At 41.9% G+C, this 20,992-nt stretch overlaps 1 protein-coding gene across 2 annotated transcripts in view; it reads left to right on the top strand.

Annotated features, from left to right (window-relative positions):
- The window catches only part of nufip1 (nuclear FMR1 interacting protein 1), a 59,699-nt gene that overhangs the window by 17,960 nt on the left and 20,747 nt on the right, over nucleotides 1-20,992 (top strand). Inside the window, exons 2-8 of one of the 2 annotated variants that reach the window (XM_060918206.1) lie at nucleotides 518-582; nucleotides 757-858; nucleotides 995-1,057; nucleotides 1,203-1,279; nucleotides 6,389-6,481; nucleotides 6,626-6,816; nucleotides 6,939-7,073. In XM_060918206.1, the coding sequence (XP_060774189.1) occupies nucleotides 518-582; nucleotides 757-858; nucleotides 995-1,057; nucleotides 1,203-1,279; nucleotides 6,389-6,481; nucleotides 6,626-6,816; nucleotides 6,939-7,073 (726 nt within the window). Of the gene's footprint in view, nucleotides 1-517; nucleotides 583-753; nucleotides 859-994; nucleotides 1,058-1,202; nucleotides 1,280-6,388; nucleotides 6,482-6,625; nucleotides 6,817-6,938; nucleotides 7,074-20,992 lie in introns of both variants that reach the window. The other variant, XM_060918205.1, reaches the window with a different exon arrangement.

Here is a 20,992-nt window from a genome sequence, read left to right as displayed (position 1 = left end):
ATTTATACCTAATCATGTTACTGACCTGTTGCCAATTAACCAAATTAGGTTTTTTTTTTAGCATTACACAACTTTTTCAGTGATGTGTTGCCCCGTCCCAGCTTTTCTGAAACATGTTGCTGACATCAAATTCAAAATGAGCACACATTTTTCAAAACCAATAAAATTTCTCAGTTTCAACATTTGATATGTTGTTCTTGTACTATTTTCAATGAAATATAGGGTTTCCATGATTTTACAAATCTTCACATTCTGTTTTTATGTACAGTTTACACAGCGTCCCAACTTTTCAGGAATCAACTCATTTTTTTCCAGTGGAAGTTTGAGTAATTAGTCATGCACAATTTACATATTGAAAGTCTTTTCTACTTTTGCAATGGCCAAAAGATGGTTACGGTGTCGATAATTGAAGCGGCCGCTCTAGTGGTGTTGAGGCTTTTGTATTCTATCATCTGTGAACATGGTTTTAATTCCCAAATGTATCCATAATTTTAATAAATTGTTTGACATTTTACAGGTTTTTATCTTCATGGATATCCGTATCGGAGGCAAGACCATGGCCAAAACCAGTGGAGAAATAAAGTAATTTATGGCTTATATGTTTTATTTTTAGTTTACTCTTAATCATTTAACCTACTGTAATTAATTAATGTGTGTATACGTTTGCCCATTTCTGTCCATTAACTGCATGTTGTGCCAAGGTCAGTGTGCTGTCATGCTTTAATGTGTGTGTGATTGGGTATTTTTCCCCAGCAGAAAAAAACAAAAGAATCAGAATTCAGTCATTTCTGTGACGCTTGTGATAGAGGTTTCAAAAATGACGACGCGTACAATGAACATATTGCCCAACATGTAAAGGTAATCCATCATACCAGTAAATTGCATAAAAGGATCTGAAAGTCAAAGATTTATGATTCATTTTGATTAGAAATCTACATGCTTAGGTTTTTTACATTTATTTATTTATTTATTTATTTTTGTGCTGCTTCTCCAGTGTTCCGTTGATGATTGCAAATACACTGCACATGAGAAGCTTGTCAAAATCCACTGGAGAAATGTGAGTGATGCTATTTAATTGTCAACCTTTATGTAGATAAACCAGTAATTTTAGTTTATCTATTGGGTAAATTTAACTTGCCTTTTACCATTTCAGGATGGGGGGGAAAATGTTTTGGAAGTTTAAGATCCATGTTGTCTTTCAGAGTCATGCCCCAGGAGCAAAACGAATCAAGTTGGATACTCCAGAGGAAATTGCAAAATGGAGAGAGGAAAGGAGACGGTATAATTCTCTACTCTTTACACATAAATGAATGCATAACTCAGTGTGTAATTGTCTCATATTTAAAGATAAACAAAACCCAAAAATATACTCCTTTATATTGACAGATAATGTCCATACAAGACGTGTTTGAGTGTTCAGTTGTTCATATTTGTACCTGTCTATTGTCTACAGATTTTATTTTAAAAGAAAATGTCCCTGGGTGCTGCCATCTTGTTCTTTCCAAGGTTTAAATATTGCGCTCTGAGTACAAATTGTGCAAAAGAATCCAATGAGACTGTGACATCACTTACATGCTCCGTGACTTACTGAGGCTTGTGGATCAAGTGGATACATCACTCCTAAATTGTTGTAAACAGCCCTGAGCAGACTCGTACCCAGTCTTTGATAGCTTAACTGTATCAGATCAGCAAATTGAATGTTTTACTCCACTTAGAGAAATCGAATTACTTCCATTAATCTCCGCATCAAAATCCTCAACTTGTGTACTAGATCCCTTGCCTACACGACTATTCAAACAGATAATACCTGAAATAATTGAACCGCTTCTAAAAATAATAAATTATTTTCTTAGGATTGGCTATGTACCTAAATCCTTTAAACTAGCAGTTATCAAACCCCTGATTAAAAAACCTGACCTTGATCCCTGTCAGCTGTCCAATTATTGGCCAATATCAAACCTCCCCTTTATCTCCAAGATCCTTGAAAAAGCTGTGGCACAGCAGTTATGCTCATATTTACATAGAAATAACATCCATGAAATGTATCAGTCAGGATTTAGACCTCATCACAGCACTGATGAAAGTAGTAAACGACCTACTGTTGGCGTCTGATCAGGGCTGTGTCTCACTGCTTGTGTTGCTTGACCTTAGTGCAGCATTTGATACCATTGATCATTCCATTCTTCTGGATAGACTAGAAAATGTTGTGGGAGTTAAGGGAATGGCCGTTTCCTGGCTCAGGTCTTATTTAACTGATCGCTATCAGTATGTTGATGTAAATGGTGATTTTTCTAGACATACTGAGGTAAAGTTTGGTGTTCCACAGGGTTCTGTCTTAGGTCCACTGCTTTTTTCTTTATATATGTTACCTCTGGGTGGTGATATTTGTAAGCATGGTATTAGATTCCACTGTTATGCTGATGACACACAGTTGTATGTTTCTGCAAAACCAGATGAGAGACACTAGCTTACAGTGGTGCTTGAAAGTTTGTGAACCCTTAAGAATTTTCTATATTTCTGCATAAATATGACCTAAAACATCATCAGATTTTCACACAAGTCCTAAAAGTAGATAAAGAGAACCCAGTTAAAAAAATGAGACAAAAATATTATACTTGGTCATTTATTTATTGAGGAAAATGATCCAATATTACATATCTGTGAGTGGCAAAAGTATGTGAACCTCTAGGATTAGCAGTTAATTTGAAGGTGAAATTAGAGTCAGGTGTTTTCAATCAATGGGATGACAATCAGGTGTGAGTGGGCACCCTGTTTTATTTCAAGAATAGGGATCTATCAAAGTCTGATCTTCACAACACGTTTGTGGAAGTGTATCATGGCACGAACAAAGGAGATTTCTGAGGACCTCAGAAAAAGTGTTGTTGATGCTCATCAGGCTGGAAAAGGTTACAAAACCATCTCTAAAGAGTTTGGACTCCACCAATCCACAGTCAGACAGACTGTGTACAAATGGAGGAAATTCAAGACCATTGTTACCCTCCCCAGGAGTGGTCGACCAAGAAGGATCACTCCAAGAGCAAGGCGTGTAATAGTCGGCAAGGTCACGAAAGACCCCAGGGTAACTTCTAAGCAACTGAAGGCCTCTCTCACATTGGCTAATGTTAATGTTCCTGAGTCCACCATCAGGAGAACACTGAACAACAATGGTGTGCATGGCAGGGTTGCAAGGAGAAAGCCACTGCTCTCCAAAAAGAACATTGCTGCTCATCTGCAGTTTGCTAAAGATCACATGGACAAGCCAGAAGGCTATTGGAAAAATGTTTTGTGAACGGATGAGACCAAAATAGAACTTTATGGTTTAAATGAGAAGCGTTATGTTTGGAGAAGGGAAAACACTGCATTCCAGTATAAGAACCTTATCCCGTCTGTGAAACATGGTGGTGGCAGTATCATGGTTTGGGCCTGTTTTGCTGCATCTGGGCCAGGATGGCTTGCCATCATTGATGGAACAATGAATTCTGAATTATACCAACGAATTCTAAAGGAAATGTCAGGACATCTGTCCATGAACTGAATCTCAAGAGAAGGTGGGTCATGCAGCAAGACAACGACCCTAAGCACACAAGTCGTTCTACCAAAGAATGGTTAAAGAAGAATAAAGTTAATGTTTTGGAATGGCCAAGTCAAAGTCCTGACCTTAATCCAATGGAAATGTTGTGGAAGGACCTGAAGCGAGCAGTTCATGTGAGGAAACCCACCAACATCCCAGAGTTGAAGCTGTTCTGTACGGAGGAACGGGCTAAAATTCCTCCAAGCCGGTGTGCAGGACTGATCAACAGTTACCGGGAACGTTTAGCTGCAGTTATTGCTGCACAAGGGGGTCACACCAGATACTGAAAGCAAAGGTTCACATACTTTTGCCACTCACAGATATGTAATATTGGATCATTTTCCTCAATAAATAAATGACCAAGTATAATATTTTTGTCTCATTTGTTGAACTGGGTTCTCTTTATCTACTTTTAGGACGTGTGTGAAAATCTGATGATGTTTTAGGTCATATTTATGCAGAAATATAGAAAATTCTAAAGGGTTCACAAACTTTCAAGCACCACTGTAACAGAATTGAGGAATGTGTAAAGGACATTAGACACTGGATGCTTATTAACTTCCTTCTGCTTAACTCTGACAAGACTGAAGTACTTGTAGTAGGACCACATGCAACTAGAAGTAAGTTTTCTGATTACATAGTAACTCTGGATGGCCTTCCTGTTTCTTCATGTGCAGCAGTAAAAGACCTCGGGGTGATTATTGACCCCAGTCTTTCATTCGAAACTCACATCGATAACGTTACCCGGATAGCTTTCTTTCATCTCAGAAATATTGCTAAGATGAGAAATTTAATGTCACTACATGATGCGGAAAAACTAGTTCATGCTTTTGTTACTTCCAGGTTGGATTATTGTAATGCCTTACTGTCTAGATGTTCCAATAAGTGCATAAACAAGCTCCAGTTACTTCAAAATGCAGCAGCAAGAGTCCTTACTAGAACTAGAAAATATGACCACCCCTGTCTTATCCATACTGCACTGGCTTCCAGTCAAATTTCGTATTGTTTATAAAATACTACTATTGACCTTTTAAAGCACTGAATGGTCTTGTGCCACAGTATCTGAGCAAACTTCTGGTCTTTTATGATCCACCACGCCTACTTAGATCAAAACGTGCAGGCCATCTGCTGGTATCTCGTATAGTGAAGGCTACATCAGGGGGCAGAGCCTTTTCTAACAAAGCCCCACAGTTATGGAACAGCCTTGCAGGTAGTGTTTGGGAATCAGACACAGTCTCAGTGTTTAAGTCTAGGCTGAAAACATATCTGTTTAATCAAGCCTTTTGTTAATAGTGTTTATGAGGGAAAGTAGTAGATCTGGAGGGTCCTCAGACATGGAGTGTTTTGGTAAACTGGGATGTATGGATGCTGTCAGTCCCCCACTCGCTTGCTCACTTGAGTTTGTTGACTGTGTAGTGGCTGCTGCTTTATGTCCTGGGACGACCCCATGCCTGTGCTACCTTCTGGCTCTCTCCTTTTAGTTATGCTGTCATAGTTAGTTTTGCCAGAGTCCCTGCTTGCACTCAGTGCAAAATGTACTTATCAGGTGACATTGGGCATACCTAACAACCTGTGTCATCCCCCCCCCCATCCTTCTGATATACATGTCAATCCTGAGCTCGAGATGCTGACCTCTTCAGCTTCTCGGACCTGCCTGATCCATTCTGATGCCGTACATCTGGTTGGGGTCTCATCACATCGCTCCTGTGGAGGACGGCCCCATAGATACTCTGGACACGTACAGTGATGCTTTTTTGGCTGAGGACTACAGTTGACTTGCTAACTTTAGGACTACAGTTGTCATGAACAGTTTTGTACTCAAGTTTCCATCAATGAGGAGTTATAACATCAACGAAACTGACTTCATGTTAAAACTGTTAATGTTATCACGTTGTCTGTTATCACCCAAATGAAGATGGGTTCCCTTTTGAGTCTGGTTCCTCTCGAGGTTTCTTCATGTTGTCTGAGGGAGTTTTTCCTTGCCACCATCGCCACAGGCTTGCTCACTGGGATAAAATTAGCTCATGTTTAAAGTCATTCAAATTCTGTAAAGCTGCTTTGCAACAATGTCTGTTGTTAAAAGCGCTGTAAAATTGACTTGACTTTTGCTGCTTATAAACTCCATCGCCGGCTACACACACACAAAATTGCATTTTATGTGATGTGCCTTTGTTTGTTTTTACTGAGAAAAGTGATATTTTTAGACAGGAAGAATCATGTTGCTATGACAACGTACATTGTTTACAATTATCTGCGTCAATGCTGCATATGCGTTATCGAGCCAAGTGCGATTTAGACTTAATAAAGCTGAAGTCTGTTGATTTGCGTATTTTGTTGCCAGTGGTTACAGAAAATTTGATTTGATTAGGTTTTTAGAACTAGAAGCTTTTGTTTGTCTCACACATTACAACACAGTGAAATTCTTTCTCTATATTCAATGAAGCAGTCAAAATGCGTGCAGATGCAGAGAGAGAACGAGAGCGCGTGCAGTGGCGCCCAGGATTTTTTTTTTTAGAATTGGAAGCCTTTATTTGATGGTTCTGTGTAACAAAGGTAAACAGTGCACTAGTGAACTGATTATGTCACAGGCGGATATCTGGTTTCAGCGCAGATGGTTGCAGCCAGGTAAGCCCATTTTTAGCAATATCATAACTGGATAAAAAAATGGATAAATCACGTTTTAGTTTTAATATAAACCTGCGCAGGACACTTGCCGTGATCAGCAAACAGGGTTTATTTTTGGGTTTTGTTGGACTTTGTTTTATGCTTATTATAATGCCTTGAACATTTTGAGAATAAAAAAAATGCTCTGTGCAGGAACTACCCTACCCGAAGCAATATAGAGAAGAAAATTAAATTAATGGAGGTCAAAGAAAAGAGAGGAGATGTACTGGAAACTTCTCAGTTTGGGTATGTTATTGTATGTATAATTTAGCTTTATATAAGCTGCTAGTGTACAGCTTGATATCTTTTGATTCAGTTAGCTTTTGAATGTAAATTTATACCTGTTGGTTGAGACACAACAGGTGTTTATTAATGCATTTCTTTAAACAGACGTTTTAAGAGTGGTGGTCGAGTGCATGGTGGACACCATCATGGAAAAGGTTTCCAGGTTCCCAGAGGGCATGCATATGGCGGCCATCAACACTTCCATCCAGGTAGTGAAAAGGTAGAGCAGGCATCACCTCTCTCATGCCCTGCTCATGATGTAGATCCTCTAGGAGCCCTGGCCATCAGTGACCCAGGTTAGATCAAGCCAACCACTGCTTTCTAATCAAAACCTTTGTCTGAATTTATCCAACGCCTATCCTGTGTGTTTAAATTAAAAGGAGAAAATTTCTTCAATCTGTACCTTTTTTTTTTTTAGATCATGAAAAAGAGGAGTCAGTGAAAGAGATGAAGGCTGCCATTTCTGTGGCCCCCAAAATTATGACCTCTGCTCTAGGATCGCTGATATCCAGCTATGGTGAAGATATAAGTGAAAGTGATCAAGAACCAGAAGGTGAGCAAACTCCTGGATAATTTTTTTTTTTTAAATAAAACCTTCCCAATTCAAGACCATAGTCATATTAACCATGTGTGGACTTGTTGCTAAAGGTTGGGGATGAAAAGGTTAACCGTTTCATGGTAAATGCAGTAAAACTCCCAACATTAGTATTACCGTTTCAAATTTGAATTCTTATTAAAAGCTCGTGTTAAAGCCCATGTAAATCAAAATTTATGATTTGTTTCTAAAAATTAAACTAAACACATACATGTTAGAGAATAGTTGCTGAAAACAATACTGTGAACTATGTCTATGCTTGAAAAACCGCATGTCCGATTGTCCAAGACGAATAAAGTATGTGCAAGGATGAGTAAAACTTTAATGGAAATCATCCGTTCAGACGACAAAAGTTAGTGCTGGCAACCTAAGCAACACAGGCTCCGTGATGCAGGTCTGAACTGGCAGTAGCATTTTTATTATTATTATTATTATTATTATTATTATTTATTAATAATAATCAGCAACATGAATCACACATCGTGACAGCTGACTCCTCATCAAAACAAAGTTCACCTGTGTCTATCGAAAATCTTGTTTTCCTGGACTGGTTCCCGTATAAAATGAATCCTGCCAAGTGTCAGAGACATTGGCTCACTCTGTGCTAAGGGAACAAGGAACCAGTCTAAAGTAGCTTGTCTCGTTTCACTGGAAGTGCATTAAGTTTTATTCATCAACACGATATATAAAAGTACAAAAAATATTTTGAGGAAATCTGTCATTTCCTTGTTTTTGGTTATAATTTGTCGAAGTATGCGTGTGTTCGAGTGTACTGGAAATGCTCAGCTCAGAGGGGTCCACATAACGACGTAATTATACCAATTGGCAAAGGGCGACGAGGGTCAAGGACATCGTGTGCCAGCAGTGCGGTTGAAGCGGGCAGGTGTCAAACTTGGAACTTTTATGTCACAATTGGAATGAATAATAAACAATATCACTGAATAATGTCCTTACCTCTAACGTACGTGTGTGTGTGTGTGTGTGTATATATATATATATATATATATATATATATATATATATATATATATATATATATATATATATATATATATAATTTTTTTTTTTTTTTTTAATTTATTGCTTTGGATGGTTTCATATATTTCATAATGATATTTTTATTTTCTAAATATTTATCAGGATCCCACCATTGTGGCATGGGAGCCTGTGATTGGTGAAGAGCTGACAGAGGTTCCCATTGGTTGTAAATCGTGACATAAAAATCATAAACACATACGGGACCCACTGATTGGCAGTTCACATATAGTGGTGCTTGAAAGTTTCTGAACCCTTTAGAATTTTCTATATTTCTGTATAAATATGACCTAAAACATCAGATTTTCACACAAGTCCTAAAAATAGATAAAGAACCCAGCTAAACAAATAAGACAAAAATATTATACTTGGTCATTTATTTATTGAGGAAAATGATCCAGTATTAGATATCTGTGAGTGGCAAAAGTATGTGAACCTCTGGATTAGCAGTTAATTTGAAGGTGAAATTAGTCAGGTGTTTTCAATCAATGGGATTACAATCAGGTGTGAGTGGGCACCCTGTTTTATTTAAAGAACAGGGATCTATCAAAGTCTGATCCTTACAACACAGGCTTGTGGAAGTGTATCATTGCACAAACAAAGGAGATTTCTGAGGACCTCGGAAAAAGCGTTGTTGATGCTCGTCAGGCTGAAAAAGGTTACAAAGCCATCTCTAAAGAGTTGGGACTCCACCAATCCACTGTCAGACAGATTGTGTACAAATGGAGGAAATTCAAGACCATTGTTACCCTCCCCAGGAGTGGTCGACCAACAAAGCTCATTCAAAGAGCAAGGCGTGTAATAGTCGGCGAGGTCACAAAAGGACCCCAGGGTAACTTCTAAGCAACTGAAGGCCTCTCTCACATTGGCTAATGTTAATGTTCATGAGTCCACCATCAGGAGAACACTAAACAACAATGGTGTGCATGGCAGGGCTGCAAGGAGAAAGCCACTGCTCTCCAAAAAGTACATTGCTGCTCGTCTGCAGTTTGCTAAAGATCACGTGGACAAGCCAGAAGGCTATTGAAAAAATGTTTTGTGGACGGATGAGACCAAAATAGAACTTTTTGGTTTAAATGAGAAGCGTTATGTTTGGAGAAAGGAAAGCACTGTATTCCAGCGTAAGAACCTTATCCCATCTGTGAAACATGGTGGTGGTAGTATCATGGTTTGGGCCTGTTTTGCTGCATCTGGGCCAGGACGGCTTGCTATCACCGATGGAACTCTGAATTATATCAGCGAATTCTAAAGGAAAATGTCAGGACATCTGTCCATGAACTGAATCTCAAGAGAAGGTGGGTCATGCAGCACAGCAATGATCCTAAGCACACAAGTCATTCTACCAAAGAATGGTTAAAGAAGAATAAAGTTAATGTTTTGGAATGGCCAAGTCAAAGTCCTGACCTTAATCCAATCGAAATATTGTGGAAGGACCTGAAGCAAGCAGTTCATGTGAGGAAACCCACCAACGTCCCAGGGTTGAAGCTGTTCTCTATGGAGGAATGGGCTAAAATTCCTCCAAGCCAGTGTGCAGGACTGATCAACAGTTACCGGAAATGCTTAGTTGCACTTATTGCTGCACAAGGGGGTCACACCAGATACTGAAAGCAAAGGTTCACATACTTTTGCCACTCACAGGTATGTAATATTGGATCATTTTCCTCAATAAATAAATGACCAAGTATAATATTTGTCTCATTTGTTGAACTGGGTTCTCTTTATCTACTTTTAGGACTTGTGTGAAAGTCTGATGTTGTTTTAGGTCATATTTATGCAGAAATATAGAAAATTCTAAAGGGTTTACAAACTTTCAAGCACCACTCTACCTAAGCCAAGTGGAGATGTCTGGCGTCTGTTATTGTCCGAAGAACACTACAGCTAAAAAAGCTGTACTACTGGATTACTTGGACAATCTTAGTCAAAAAGAAGTGAAGGATGGATATACATGGAAATTAGAGTTTATTAGCAGTTATTATCCATACAAAATTTCTTGAAATGACTGGAGTGACAATACAGATTTGTGGCCTAGCATTAGCTACATGTTGGAATATACCTCCTTTTTCCCCAAAAGGTCCTGACACAGAAGAACAGTTTAAAGTCATCGATAGTTATGCTCCGTGACAGTGTACTGCCAAGGTAGGTGAACCGGTCCACTGCACCGAGTCTCTGACCATTGACTGTGATGTTCGGCTCAACGTAGGGTTTCCCTGGGGCTGGCTGATGCAGAACTACAGTTTTCTTTGTGCTGATGGTGAAACCGAAGCCTCTGCAGGCAGTGGCGAACTTGTTGACGCTGAGTTGCATATCAGCTTCAGATCCAGCATTAAGGGCACAATCATCAGCAAACAGAAAGTCTCTGATATTATTCATGTCCTTTGGTTTCCGCTTGAAGTCTCCTGAGGTTAAACAGCTTGCCTTCTGTTTGGTACTTGAGGCTGATTCTAATGTCGTCGTCTCTGAATGCATCGGTCAGCATTGAGCATTGAACATGAGGCTGAACAGTGTCAGTGCCAGGACGCGGCCCTGCTTGACGCCGTTGGAGACTGAAAATGGTGCAGATGTCTCGCCATTGTCCTGGACCCTTGCCTGCATGCCATTGTGGAACTGGCGAACAAGGGAAATGAACTGCCGTGAGCATCCGTGCTTGGCCATGATCTTCCAGGGACCTTCTCATGGTGTCTAAGGCCTTGGTCAGGTCGACATGGGTGGGGAACAGGTCCGCATTCTTCTCCTGACATTTCTCCTGCGGCTGCCTTGCAGCAAATACCATGTTGATGGTTCCATGCTCTTTCCGAAATCCACGCTGGCTTTCAGGCAGAAGTCTTTGATCAAGGTGTGATATGAGGCAGTTAAGCAGGATCCTAGTGAGTATCTGACCTGCAGTAGAGAGCAAGCAAATACCATGGTGGTTATCCAAGCTTCAATGACAGGCGTTGCCTGAATGCCTGATTTGCCGGACCAAGATGTTTGGGCAGAAATATTTTAGCAAGTTCAGCCCGTTCAGGCACACCTATGGTCGGCTTCTTTAAGCACAAAAATGATTTCGAGTGAGTACAAAAAACAAGACATTAACCTTCATGATGGCAATTTTTTTTTTTTTCTTCCTGATTTGTAATGGCAATTTGTGATTGGCTCACTTCAGGTGCGTGTGCGCAATTGTGCTCTTCATCACTATGAGTGGTCTGAAGCCTGTGGAATCAATTTTGTGCTAAAATGTTCATACAATACTTTTGAAATATCAAACAAAAACGACAAATCAAAATACAAAAAAAGAAAAGTAAATTTTTTTAGACTGGCAAACAAATTATTCGTGTAATCGTGCAAAATATCAGTCTATTACTCTTCAGAAACCTTTTATTTTTGTTCCGCATCTTTCTCAGTTTTGTTTGACGTAATTTATTTTGGTTGCGATTCCAGCTTTCTCGTTTGCGCTCCCTGACTTTTTGCTTGCAGTTTTGGCACAAACTTCACGTGTGGGTGGGCTGTCCAGGAATGCATTCCCATTGGGTAACTTGTGTTTGACTGACAGCTATGCTCAGCCATTCCCTACTCGGATTTTGGCGGACTGTTTGACGAGTGACCGATCTATTGACGGTAAACAAGGATTGAGTGGACTTCAGTGGCGACTACGATATTGAATTTACACTTTGTTGAATTAATTCAATATCATAGTCGCCACTGACGTCCACGTGATCCTTGTTTACCGTACTGTAAATTAATTTATTATTATATAAAAGTACTTTACACATCTTTCAATTAATTTATTTTATAATCATGATTTATTTATTTAATATACATGTATTTATCAAAAGTGAGGTGATGTTGGGTGTGGGAGGTTTTTGCATGACCCAATAAAAATAACTTCAAAAAAGTAATATATGAGTAAAAGTTCACCAAATGCAACATCAGGAAAGTAGAAATTTTGAAAACACTTTCACAGTCATAACCCGTGTGTGTGTGTGTGAGAGAGATATAATGACCACTTGGCTCAAAATGGCGACAACATAAGAGGGAGACCACACCGATATGCAACGTTAAACAATAGTTGTTTAATACATGAAATTTCAAGAGAAATCAGTGAATGTAAAATAACCAAAAATGTGGTGAAAGTCAGCATTGTGAAATGTAATGCGTAAAAAGGTAAAGGGAGAGAGATAATAAAAAAGGAAGCCACATGCAGTCAGCCCTAGAAGCAAGGGGCCGGAGCAGCCAAAGTCAGAGCAGGAAATGACCCATGAGCGTCCCGGGAGGAGGTGTTTTAAAACCCCCAATTAGCTGGCAAATTGGCCACCATGGCCCACACAGCCACATTGACCAGCTCCCCCTGCAGTCTGGGAGCTAGAAGACCGGGCAACCATGTATACTATGTAGAGGAGGAATGTGAGAGCCACAGCACAACAGAGCTGGGCGTAACAATACACACACACATGTATGTATGTATGTATGTATGTAATATATAAATCTCCTTCTCACCCCCGGCGGGGGGGTGGTATCCATGTCATCCTCAAGCTCGGGTCCTCTACCAGAGGCCTGGGAGTTTGAGGGTTCTGCGCAGTATCTTCGATGTTCCTAGTACTGCACTCTTCTGGACTGAGGCTTCAGATGTTGTTCCTGGGATTTGCTGGAGCCACTCTCCCAGTTTGGGGGTTACTGCCCCAAGTGCCCCCACTACCACGGGGACCACGCAACCCTTGACCTTCCACATCCGTTCCAGCTGCTCTTTCAACCCTTGATACTTCTCAAGTTTCTCATGTTCCTTCTTCCTGATGTTGGCGTCAGCTGGGATCGCCACATCTATCACCACCACTCTCTTCTGCTCTTTGTCCACCACCACTATGTCCGGTTGGTTAGCCAGGATCTGTTTGTCAGTCTGGAAGCTGAAGTCCCACAGAACCTTGGCCCTGTTGTTCTCAGCCACCTTCTGTGGTATGGCCCATTGGGACTTGGGTACTTCTATTCCATACTGGTTGCAGATGTTCCTGTATACTATCCCAGCCACTTGGTTGTGCCTCTCCATGTACGCTGATCTAGCTAGCATCTTACACCCTGCTACTATGTGCTGGACTGTTTCAGGGGCTTCTTTGCACAGTCTGCATCTTGGGTCTGATCTACTCTGGTAGATCCTGGCCTCTATGGCTCTTGTGCTTATGGCCTGTTCTTGTGCTGCCATGATTAGTGCCTCTGTGCTGTCTGTCAGTCCTGCATTATCCAGCCACTGGTAGGATTTCTTGATATCAGCCACTTCCTCTATCTGACGGTGGTACATGCCATGTAGGGGTTTGTCTCTCCAGGTTGTCTGTTCCTCCTCCTCTGCACTCTCATCAGGGTTCTGCTGCCTGAGACATTCACTTAGCAGTTCATCCTTTGGGGCCATCTTTCTGATGTATTCTCGGATTTTCGATGTTTCATCCTGGACCGTGGTCTTGACGCTCACTAGCCCTCGGCCTCCCTCTTTCCGCTTAGTGTATAGTCTCAGGGTGCTGGACTTGGGGTGGAACCCTCCATGCATGGTGAGGAGCTTTCTAGTCTTGATATCTGTGGCTTCTATCTCCTCCTTTGGCCAGTTTATGATACCAGCGGGGTATCTGATGACTGGTAGTGCGTACATGTTGATGGCTCGGACCTTGTTCTTACCATTCAGCTGACTTTTCAGGACCTGCCTTACTCTCTGGAGGTATTTGGCTGTGGTTGACTTCCTTGTGGCTTCTTCATGGTTTCCATTAGCCTGTGGGATGCCAAGGTACTTGTAGCTGTCTTGGATATCACCTATGTTGCCCTCTGGTAGGTCAATCCCCTCAGTCCGGATCATCTTGCCTCTCTTTGAGACCATCTGGCCACACTTGTCCAATCCGAATGACATCCCTATGTCATCGCTGTAGATCCGGGTGGTGTGGATCAGCGAGTCTATTTCTCGCTCGTTCCTGGCATACAGCTTGATGTCATCCATGTAGAGCAGGTGGCTGATTGTTGCCCCACTACGGAATCGGTACCCGTAGCCGCTCTTCGTGATGATCCGACTGAGGGGGTTCAGGCCTATACAGAACAGCAGTGGTGATAGCGCATCTCCTTGGTATATGCCGCACTTGATGTTGACTTGGGCAATGGGTTTTGAGTTGGCCTCTAGGGTTGTCTTCCACATTTCCATTGAGTTCTGGATGAAGGTCCTTAGGTTCCTGTTGATCTTATACAGTTCCAGACATTCCAGTATCCATGTGTGTGGCATTGAGTCGTAGGCTTTCTTGTAGTCAATCCAGGCAGTGCACAGGTTGGTCTGTCTCTTCTTACAGTCTCGGGCGACTGTTCTATCGACCAGTAGCTGGTGCTTGGCTCCTCTGGTGTTACTGCCAATCCCTTTCTGTGCCTTGCTCATGTATTGAGCCACATGCTTACTCATTTTTGCCGCAATGATGCCTGACAGGGCCTTCCATGTTGTGCAGAGACAGGTAATTGGCCGGTAGTTGGATGGGATGGGTCCCTTCTGGGGGTCCTTCATGATTAGGACTGTCCTGCCTTGGGTTAGCCATTCTGGGTGGGTTCTATCCCTCAGCAGCTGGTTCATCTGTGCTGCTAGGCGTTCATGGAGTGCAGTTAGCTTCTTACGTAACAGTACGTATGGATCATATCGGGGCCTGGTGCTGTCCAGCTCTTCATCTTTGACACTCTTTCTTGGACGTCTGGTTCTTGTTCTGGGAGGTTGCTGTGGTCAGCTCTTAGGTCCACTAACCATTGGGCATCGGTGTTGTGTGATGCCTTTCTTTCCCATATGTCTTTCCAGTATTTTTCCACCTCAGCTCTTGGTGGGTCTGACCGGTTGTTGTTTCCCTGCCACTGAGAGTACACCTTGGCTGGTTCAGTGGAGAACAGCTTGTTTATTCTCCTGGCCTCTCCCTCCTTGGTGTATCTCTTCAACCGGGTGGCCAGAGCTGTTAGTCGCTGTTTGGCAGTTTCGAGTGCCTCTGGTATGGAGAGTGAGTTGTACTTCCTGGGTGCCCCTTTATTCACCATGTTCCCTTTCTGTAGTTCAGCTAGCTGGCTAACTTCTCTCCGTGCTGCCTTTATCTTGGCCTCTAATCGTCTCTTCCATGGTGGATACTGTTTGTTATGTCCCGAGCCCACCTTGTGTCCAAGCATCTCCAGGATTACTGTTGCTGTACTGTGTATCAGCTTGTTGGTCTCAGTGATGGTTCTTGTGGAGATTGTCTTCAGAGCAGCATTCACATCTACTAGTAGATCTTCTGAAGGTACTTGGCAACTCAGCTTCGGTATTCGTCGGGGGCTCCAGGTTTCCAGTTGGGTCACGATCTTCCTTCTCAGGTCAGCTGTACCAAGCCCCAACAACTTCTGTTAGTTGTTGGGGCTTGGTACCCAATCTCTGGTTGTGGGGATGATGACATCTCCCCGCTGGCCTGTCTTCCTGGCTCCCCCTTGCCGTAGCATCGTTGTTGTATTTCATTAATCTCTAGTTGTGATAGTAGATTTCGATTACTGGGCTAATAGCTGTTTCTTTGTTAGCCTTGATTGTGGGTTTCGAAGTATCCAATGGTCCCACATTCTCTGCATGTATCCCCTCTCTCTGGGATTGCTTGTATAGTAGCATTCCAGCAAATCCGTATTTTCTGTCCTCGTCCATCGATGTCTTGTTCCAGTAGCCCATTTCTCATCAGTTTGCCCTGGTTCCCTAGCAACTGAGGCAGACCTTGTTGACCCGGGCGACGTCTTCACTCATTCCTGAGGTAGGCTGATATATCATGAGGGGTTTTTGCCTAAGAACCCTTACTGGATGATGTTTTGCCCCAACCGGGATTCGAACCCCGATCTCCTGCATCATAGTCAGTGAGCGTTACCACTACTATCCAGCTGAGTGAGTGAGTGAGTGAGAGAGAGAGAGAGAGATAAAAAATATAGTGTGTGTGTGTGTGTAGATTAGATTAGATAAAACTTTATTGATCCCTTTGGGAGGGGTCCCTCAGGGAAATTAAGATTCCAGCAGCATCATTACAGATAAACAGAGAAAAGAAATAGAGAAAACTTCTAGATAAATTAAGTATTTACATATACAAATAGGGCGGCACGGTGGTGTAGTGGTTAGCGCTGTCGCCTCACAGCAAGAAGGTCCGGGTTCAAGCCCCATGGCCGGCGAGGGCCTTTCTGTGCCGAGTTTGCATGTTCTCCCCGTGTCCGCGTGGGTTTCCTCTGGGTGCTCTGGTTTCCCCCATAGTCCAAAGACATGCAGGTTAGGTTAACTGGTGACTCTAAATTGACCGTAGGTGTGAGTGTGAATGGTTGTCTGTGTCTATGTGTCAGCCCTGTGATGACCTGGCGACTTGTCCAGGGTGTACCCGCCTTTTGCCCGTAGTCAGCTGGGATAGGCTCCAGCTTGCCTGCGACCCTGTAGAAGGATAAAGCGGCTAGAGATAATGAGATGAGAAAACCACTTTTGTGTAAAGACCCCCCCCGATATCAGCTTTTGGAAACAGAATGTTGCGAAAGCCAAAGCATTTACTCTCAAAGGACTCCAACCTGAACTGTGGGCAACAACCCCAAGGACATCTAGTTACAGAGCTATTTGCATTTATTATTGTTAAAACAAGTGTTATTTGTAAAATAACAAAATATCTTGCTATAGCTTTTCAAACAATTTAAGATTTTATTTTAATTTTACCTAATAGTGGATGGTACAGGGGGCGGTACGGTGGTGTAGTGGTTAGCGCTGTCGCCTCACAGCAAGAAGGTCCGGGTTCAAGCCCCGTGGCCGGCGAGGGCCTTTCTGTGTGGAGTTTGCATGTTCTCCCCGTGTCTGCGTGGCTTTCCTCCGGGTGCTCCGGTTTCCCCCACAGTCCAAAGACATGCAGGTTAGGTTAACTGGTGACTCTAAATTGACCGTAGGTGTGAATGTGAGTGTGAATGGTTGTCTGTGTCTATGTGTCAGCCCTGTGATGACCTGGTGACTTGTCCAGGGTGTACCCCGCCTTTCGCCCGTAGTCAGCTGGGATAGGCTCCAGCTTGCCTGCGACCCTGTAGAAGGATAAAGCGGCTAGAGATAATGAGATGAGATGAGAAAACCACTTTTGTGTAAAGACCCCCCCCCCCGATATCAGCTTTTGGAAACAGAATGTTGCGAAAGCCAAAGCATTTACTCTCAAAGGACTCCAACCTGAACTGTGGGCAACAACCCCAAGGACATCTAGTTACAGAGCTATTTGCATTTATTATTGTTAAAACAAGTGTTATTTGTAAAATAACAAAATATCTTGCTATAGCTTTTCAAACAATTTAAGATTTTATTTTAATTTTACCTAATAGTGGATGGTACAGGGGGCGGTACGGTGGTGTAGTGGTTAGCGCTGTCGCCTCACAGCAAGAAGGTCCGGGTTCAAGCCCCGTGGCCGGCGAGGGCCTTTCTGTGTGGAGTTTGCATGTTCTCCCCGTGTCTGCGTGGCTTTCCTCCGGGTGCTCCGGTTTCCCCCACAGTCCAAAGACATGCAGGTTAGGTTAACTGGTGACTCTAAATTGACCATAGGTGTGAATGTGAGTGTGAATGGTTGTCTGTGTCTATGTGTCAGCCCTGTGATGACCTGGCGACTTGTCCAGGGTGTACCCCGCCTTTCGCCCGTAGTCAGCTGGGATAGGCTCCAGCTTGCCTGTGACCCTGTAGAACAGGATAAAGCGGCTAGAGATGATGAGATGAGTGAATGGTACAATAATTACAAACGCTAACAGAATCTGCACATTCCAGTTGTAGCTATAGTCATACGGTAACTATAATCACTCGTAATAATAATAACAGCTAGTGATAAGTACATTCAATGAATGGAAAGACATGCTTTTGCCTCTCAAATAGCAAGCCACACCTATCTATCTATCTATCTATCTATCTATCTATATATATATATATATATATATATATATATATATATATATATATATATATATATATAACTTACATAATGAATTATCCCATAGATAAATATATCTTACCCCATTAATCATAGACAGTGGCCCATCATGCATATGGACTACAGGTTGTTTAATTTCCTCCTAAATGCAATGGCAAGCTGAATAAGGCAGTACAGACTCTTGTTTTAAAATGTTTTTAATTTTATAATTAATCTTTGCAGCATTGCTAGTCATTGTTAGGCAAAACAAAGTGTGTTTTGTGTCCTCAACTCAATATAAAATGACGTTACGTACTAGTACCATACATAAGTCTTACATGTATGATATTGATTAGGGCTGGGCAAAATGATTATTTTTTAAACGATTAATCTAGTGATTATTTTATTGTAGGTGTAATTAATGATTTTGTGTATTTAAGATTGGATAAGTGATCACTCTTTAATAATTACATGAAATCAGTCTCATTAAATTTGAAGGTTAATAGTTAAAATGAATCAATCCTATTGAATCGTTTAATTTGACTCATTTGAATTGAATCATACCATAGAATCAGTCTCATTTGAATTGTTTAAAGTGAATCATTTAGTGAATCATTTAAAAAATCAATTGAAGAATCGTTTAAAATTTGATAATTCAAATTATCACTTACCAAACTGCATCTAATTATTCATACACCTTAAGAGTTCTTTTGCAATGTGCAGGGATGTGATTTTTCCGCGAATTCACGGAATTCCGCTTTTTTCACCTCAAAACTTTTTTAAAAAAAAATGCTTCCGATTTTTCCCTCAAATCCACATTCGTATCCTATTCGTTCCGACTTTGTTTGAAAGATGGCAGCCTCGGATTTGCATCTTTACGCCTCGATCACAGAGGCTGCCATCTTTCAACTCTTTGTTTGAAGCAAGCGCATTCATTGGTTGTTACAGAGCGATGGGCCAATCATGTACCTCGTTTCATCTCATTGACGTAATTACGTCATTTACGCAATTCCGTCATTGAGATGAAACGAGGTACGTGATTGGCCCATCGCTCTGTAACAACCAATGAACGCGCTTGTTAGATAGCTGTACGTAAGCTCGCTTCAAACAGAGTTGAAAGATGGCAGCCTCCGTGATCGAGCGTAAAGATGCAAAGCGAGCGAGTGAGAGCGAGCGAGTGAGAGCGAGAGACAGAGCGAGAGAGCGCGAGTGAGAGAGAGAGCGCACGCGAGTGAGCGAGAGAGAGAGAGAGAGCGTGCGTGCGCGCGAGTGAGAGAGAGAGAGAGTGAGAGTGCGTGCGCACGCGAGTGAGAGAGAGTGAGCGAGAGTGTGTGTGTCAGAGTTGCATGTTGACCATTAAATTGGCTTGAATTTGTTAATCATGACAAGTTTTTTCTTGTGTGTTTGCTTGACATTTTAGTACAATTTTTAAGTCAGAAAACCCCAAAACCCAGGAGCTTCGGGGGGCTTTCCCCCTTGTCCCCTCACCAGGGTGCTGCCCTGCGGCCCCCAGACCCCCGGCTAAAATTTTCAGATAATTTCACCAGCCCCAAATCACATCCCTGAATGTGGACAACTTCAAAAGTATTTAGAACAGCAGATAGACACCACACAATTTCAATAATAATGGAGTTTATTATAAAAAGATAATAAAAATTTTAAAAAGAAAAGGAAAAATTGAACAATTTAATAGCAGCAGAATTGAAATCTTCTGTAAACAGTGTGTGTGGGGGGGTGGAAAGGGAGAGGCTAACTCCACGTGTTTGTGGAGGAGGGGTTAGCCCAGGAATGTTCCCGTGCCAGGGAGAGCCAGGAAGAGCCTGTGTGTGTGTGTGTGTGTGGAATGTTATCTGCAAATCTTGGAGGAGGTGAATCCTCAAAGTTTAGTGAGCACGTGTGTGTGTGTGTGTAGCCAAGTGATTAGCTATGTGGCTAACAGACAAAGAAAAGGCTAGCTACACCATGTGTTTTCTTCAGGCCTAGTAAACTATGCGTGTCAAAAACCAGAAATTAATGGTTAAAATACATTCAAACAGTCATCTGTAGTTTATATGGCTTTAAATGTAAACAGGAGAATTGCTATCGAGGTTGAATTAAACTTAGGACTTATGATATTTAATTCAAAGATGAGATACAGGACCTCTTGGAACAAAGGGGAAGGAGGAGGGGCTCTTCCTAAGCATGCAAAGGCCCTTTTTAGAGGCAAAACATTCTGAAATCTTAATGAGGTCACAGTATGACTGAGTTAAATGAAATTAGAATGTTAGGAGAGAGAGAACATGCAAGACTTATTGATTAACCAAATTAAAATCAATAGTACCAAATAATAGAGAATCAACAATAATACAGTGTGCACACTTATTCCTGAATATAACTTCACACTTAGTGAATTAATTACTGTCTAGACTAATATTATTTTGCCCAGTGCCAGCCTTAATTCAAAAGTCTCGCCTTTCTGTAGAAAGCGGAGAATCTCTGACGAATCAGATGTTCACAGGAGCCTGGAGAGGTTCTTTGGAGAAGCTTCGTAGTTCGTGAGAAGAAAGTTCTGATCAGACAGGGTTAGGACGAAAAGTCTTTGTTCAACACCGTGCACGGATTTAAAAGAAAGAAAAGAGAAGAGCTCTTCAGAAAACTGCCTTTGCTCGCAGCCGCGTACGCTTTAAAAGACAAGTAATACTTGCAAACCGGTTTAATAACTTGCTTGAGTTGATAATCGCGTGTTTCCGATATCTACTTTGATCAGGAGCAGATTAAAGAAGGAAACGCGCTGTTTAGACGTCTGATGGTGAGTTCTCTTATCTGGTCAGTCTCGCCTGGAGTCCGGCGCGAAAGAGCCAAGATGGCTGGGTTCCAAGTCCTTTTGTTGAAACCTGAGGAATGATGTACGTGATCCCGCCCAGGCGTGACGTAGTCAATGCGGAAGTTGGCTGGGAGTTGTAGTTCTTAGACACAAGATGGCGGCAT

The sequence above is a fragment of the Neoarius graeffei genome, chromosome 4, assembly GCF_027579695.1.
Source record: "Neoarius graeffei isolate fNeoGra1 chromosome 4, fNeoGra1.pri, whole genome shotgun sequence".
NCBI lineage: Eukaryota > Metazoa > Chordata > Actinopteri > Siluriformes > Ariidae > Neoarius > Neoarius graeffei.
Note: the sequence above shows the minus strand (reverse complement) of the source record. Positions and strands in the feature narration are given on the sequence as shown.